The sequence below is a fragment of the Musa acuminata genome, chromosome BXJ2-9, assembly GCF_036884655.1.
Source record: "Musa acuminata AAA Group cultivar baxijiao chromosome BXJ2-9, Cavendish_Baxijiao_AAA, whole genome shotgun sequence".
Lineage (NCBI taxonomy): Eukaryota > Viridiplantae > Streptophyta > Magnoliopsida > Zingiberales > Musaceae > Musa > Musa acuminata.
The window spans coordinates 13,344,963-13,350,000 of NC_088346.1; the positions used below are offsets into that span (position 1 = coordinate 13,344,963).

At 34.7% G+C, this 5,038-nt stretch overlaps 1 protein-coding gene across 1 annotated transcript; it reads left to right on the forward strand.

Annotated features, from left to right (window-relative positions):
* The first annotated feature begins 302 nt into the window (after window positions 1–302).
* Window positions 303–1,498, forward strand: LOC103973956 (LOB domain-containing protein 15-like). The gene is made up of 3 exons (XM_009388662.3): window positions 303–384; window positions 510–759; window positions 838–1,498. Exons 1-3 carry the CDS (start codon window positions 371–373, stop codon window positions 1,198–1,200), a joined length of 627 nt encoding a protein of 208 aa, XP_009386937.2. The 5' UTR covers window positions 303–370; the 3' UTR covers window positions 1,201–1,498.
* Window positions 1,499–5,038: the final 3,540 nt, after the last annotated feature.

A 5,038-nucleotide genomic window follows, 5' to 3' on the forward strand; every position in this document is an offset into this window, starting at 1 on the left:
ATCCCATAAAAATGCATGAAAGAGACACTAAACATAGCAGGATTTAATATTTGAGATTAATTTGCAGGCCAAGATCTTGATGTTCTCCCTTCTGACATTTCTCTTCTCCCATACCCAAAAGCAATCATGTCCCTCATGTGCAGGATCCAACTTGTGTCAACTGCAACATCATCAACACCACTTCAGATGGAATCCAAATAATTCTCTTCACTTCTTCCTTTTTTTTTTTGTGTCTTCTGATGATAATTTATGATGTCAATTGAGGCCCACTTTCTCCTAAGAACTTGCCTTTTAAGCACTCCTTTCTTTCTTCTTATTCAGTCTCTCTCTCTCTCTCTTCTCTCTCTCTCTCTGTGGGTGGCATGCCTGAATGTCCACAGCAAGGTAATGTAGACTACAATCTCATGCACCTGTAACATGTTTGGCGTTCCAAGAATGCCAAAACCCTAACCCTTTGCTTCTGCTTCCTTGAATCCATGGTGCTGTCTTGTTTCTTGATTGCACCACAGGGAGAGGCTTGATGAGGTAGGCAAGAAGATAAAGAGGGAAGCCGATGTCGCGCACGACATGGCACCGAGGCAACTGCTAGACCCGGTTGGAACAGTGAACAAGACAACCCCTTGCGCCGCCTGTAAGCTCTTGAGGCGGCGTTGCGCTCAAGAGTGCCCCTTTTCTCCCTATTTCTCCCCTCATGAGCCCCAAAAGTTTGCATCAGTTCATCGAGTCTTCGGTGCAAGCAACGTCTCCAAGATGCTGATGGTAAGAACATAGACCTCTCGATCTCTCTACAGTCTCCATGAACTTAAATGGCGATGCTTGTCTGCTGCAATCAATCAGGAGGTTCCTGAGAGTCAGCGAGCCGACGCAGCAAATAGTCTGGTTTACGAAGCAAACATCAGGCTGAGAGATCCTGTGTATGGGTGTCTGGGTGTCATCTCGACGTTACAGCAGCAAGTCCAAGCCTTGGAGGCAGAGCTCGCGGCGGTGACGGCTCAGATACTGAAGTGCAAGTACAGGCAAACGGGTGCTGCCATCCTTCCCACGCCGCACGCCGCCGCCTTGCTCATCTCCAATGGAGTGATCTCAGGTGCTGCACCGAGGGCTCCTGCTTCCTCCTCTTCCTCCATGTATGCCGCAGCTGCTTCCAGCTCCACGGATTACAGCTCCATCACCAATGACAATGTTTCTCTCTTTGGGTAGAAAAATTCTTGGAGCATCCATCCAGATTCTTACGTTTTGTTTCGGACATGTCGTGTGATGCTTGTTTCGATCAAAATTTTGTATGTCTTAATCTTGATCTTTGATAGATTTAGATCTTGAATCTTCTGCATTAAAACAGATCAAGAGAGATGGAGATGCATGAGCTGTTGTTAAACGTGCATGTGATCTGGTTGACCATTGTGAGATGTAGGGTTCCCTCACACGTTTGCCTATGCCCTTAGGATCCCTCCCTAGTCATCAACATTAAAGGAGGGGAGACAGAAGGTATGACTAATTTGGTTCTCCCTATGTAGGCCATTGACTTCCTTTAAGAATGGAAGTTGCACTGCTTATCTTATCCTCGTCACATCAAGATTTTACTGTGTTAAAACTTCTTCTTCCTCCTCCTCTTTCTCTCTCTTTGAAGCAATCTTTTTGGTCAAATACTAATATATCAGTATTAAATTCTATGAAACTTTTGCCAACATTTGTCCATTTTTTACAGATTCCATTCACTTGCTCACATGCCAAGATGAGAAGATCCTAAGTTCGGCATAAAATGATAAAAGAGAAAACCTTCATTCTCCCATTACATTGCAACATGATGTGTATAACTTTCTATACACTTGAGAAGTTAAGTGTATGGTTTGCTGCCATGATTGCTTGAAATGGTTGCATCTCCTTCCATGCCAAGATACTGTTTGCATGTTGACCAGGCAAATTAGCAGTAGACTAAGATTAGGATTGGATTCAAAATAGGTTGCGACTTCATTCACTGGACTGTGAGAGAAATGAATGAATAAATAGACTGATTATTACAGATATCCTGTCATCACTCTCGTTTAATTGTAACCTTATTTTTCAACATGTCTTTGATTAGAATGATATTGACCGTTTTCAACCAAATCAGTCGAGCTATATATTAAAGGGTCTCTTTGAAGCCACAAGGTTTTATTTCTCCTAGAAAAACTCATATCACAAAAGCTCATTTACTTTAATCCCAATACTAGTTGGATTAAGATTAGGACCATCCTTACCCAAATAAAGACAGCTACAGAGAGAGGGTTCTATGCACCAATCTTAAATAAGTCCTAATAATATTAGGATTCTTCATGTCCTAAGGGCGTTATGACTCTGCAAGACTTGAAGATATTAGAACTCTCTAACTCCTAACTTCATTCAGATTCTTCAAGTTCTAACATAGTTAGGACTTTACACCTTCCACAACTATAAAAAGAGGAGGAGAACCCCATCCAAAGCATCTTAAAGTAATCAAAGAAATCTCCAACAAAGAGTTAGTCGACCCTAGTTCTATAGCCTCAAATTAGCGAGGAGAAGAGACGAAAAAATTCTGCACTTTACAATCTACTTCTTTCGACTTCAATCTTCTTCCTCATGTTCTAGCAACCCAAAACATGTTGCTTGCTGTCCAAACATCAATAGGAGGTTCCAACAATAAGGGTGAAGGAAGAGACCGAAGTTGATAGTAATATGCAAACTGCTAAGGGCACTCAAGTACTGTCCAAAAACAACATGCATTCTTATACATCTATAAACTTTGTATCACATTTTTAATTTCATTATTTTAAATCTTGTAGTTAGCACTTTAGCATTATAAGCAATAAAGATTATTTTCTTTTGATTTTAAGCTTGATTTTATTATGATAATTCTCTTCTCCGTCAAAATTCTTATCCCAAAGGTAGTATCAAATTTATAGATCATTAAACCTGATACGGATCAATCTTTAATCATTTCAAATTGAACACCAACCTTGAGGATGCACTTCATGCCAAAATTGATTGTAGAGAAGAGAGAAATCCAGTTTCAAATTTTAGGTTTGTCTAAATTACAACAAAATAATTAGTAGAGATTACAAGCAGTAGACTTCTAATGCAGGTTCAATTTACCTGAAATTAGCAAACAAAAAAACAAGTTAATGTCAGAACCTCATAAGCTCTCACTTATCCATGGTATCTAATCTTAAGCTCTGTTCAGCCTTAAGTCCAAGAACAAGAACTTTGCCAATTTGTGAATATTTTTTTCCTTATAATTAGACAAGCTATATGATCGATATTTTCCTTATGGCTAGAGATAAATGAGCCTCATCATATAGGATTTGAAGAGCAGGATAATTTTGTTCTTTCATCTTGAAACCAAACTAAGAATATTGTTTCCATATTCTCTTCCTTTTTTTTTTGTTTTTCCAATCATGAATGATACAGTTTGGAATGAAATCATAATGATATACAGTTTTCTTATTTTTGTTCTCAAATCAAAGGCATTCTTTTGAGGTGTGTCATTGCTGATGTTTTCAGTCCCAATGGTTTAACATTATACTTTTCCTTTTGGATATTCAATTATACAGTCTAGAATGAGATCATAATGAAGTAGGCCTTTTTGTTTTGATCCGCAGAATTCCCTTGGAGAGTGTTTTCCTTTTCTTTTGTTATTAAATTTCTTGAAGCAAAGGCAGTCATTTTGAATCATAATTTATTGAAATACTTTAGAAGTAGATTTTAACATGAACATATGCCACTTGCCTTGGTGTTCTATGCTGCCTTCCTTCCTTTTTTTTTTTTTCTTTCTCCATTTGACTAGATATAGTAAGTTATATGATATATAGGATTCCATAATTATATTTGTAGTGCTCCTTGATGTTAGTAAGAAATATTGAGAGAGTCCCGATAAGGGTGTGCTTGAGAACATATTTAAAATTTAAAATATGCATTGAGGGCTCGATACACATGTCACATATGCATTGATGTTTAATTTTTCTTTAAAATCATATTTGGCTTGGACGCTATATTACAAATGTTCAAATGTTGATGCTACCTCAAGGTAGCATTAGCATTTTGGTATTTATAGGATATGAATATAATTTTTTTATATTTTTAAAGTATCTTATGGCATTATCCAAAATCACAATATTAACAATATTTATTTATGTCTTCTATAATTTAAATTTTATTTATTTATTTTATTTGCTTATTATTTTAAATGAAAATTGTATATATTTATTTTTGAATAAATATTTCAAATATTAGAATGATAAATTTATCATATAATATTCAATGGACTTTTGATATATAGTTTTATCATACAACACTTACGTTAATGCATATTTAAAATACAGGTTTTATCTACCCTTTAAGAACACCCAAAGCATTCTGTAACTACACAGTCACTCAAGTCTCTTTCTCCAAATGTATATTAAAAATATAAATATATTCTCAAAATTTTATTTTGTAACTTATAAGTTAAGTTTTTTTATTATATCAACATCCATTAATCTCATGTTAATTCTAGTTGACATTAAAAAATAATAAATTTAAAAAAATGTAACATTAGTATCAAAGTTAGGTTGATAAATTTTAATCTAAATTAAATAAAAAAAGGGAAACAAAAATTGGATCAATGAGTTAAAAGACTAAACCTAATCTAGGTGATCAAAGTAGGCTTAGTAATCTATATCATGATATAGTTTGACTAAATGAAGATGAGTTGAAATAAAATGAGGCAGAATGATCTTAAAGGGAATGCAATGGACAATTAACCAACATATAAAAATGATAGATATTAGAAATATTTATATGTATAGGATGAAAATAAAGATTGACACTCGTTTGGTATATTTTTAAAAGTATTGGCTAGCCTAATTGGTAAATAATTTGACAGATTATTACAAGACTATGAGCTTAAATTTCATCTTCATTAATTATACTTTAAAAAAATCAACTAAAGAAAATTGATGTAACTGAAATATCCATACCCAATATATATATATATATATATATATATATATATATATATATATATATATATATATATATATATATA

What these genes read in the sequence shown, in the direction of transcription:
- LOC103973956 (XM_009388662.3), top strand. An exon ending in ACGTCTCCAAGATGCTGATG is followed by an intron (nt 760 to 837) that starts GTAAGAACATAG and finishes GCAATCAATCAG; the next exon opens with GAGGTTCCTGAGAGTCAGCG.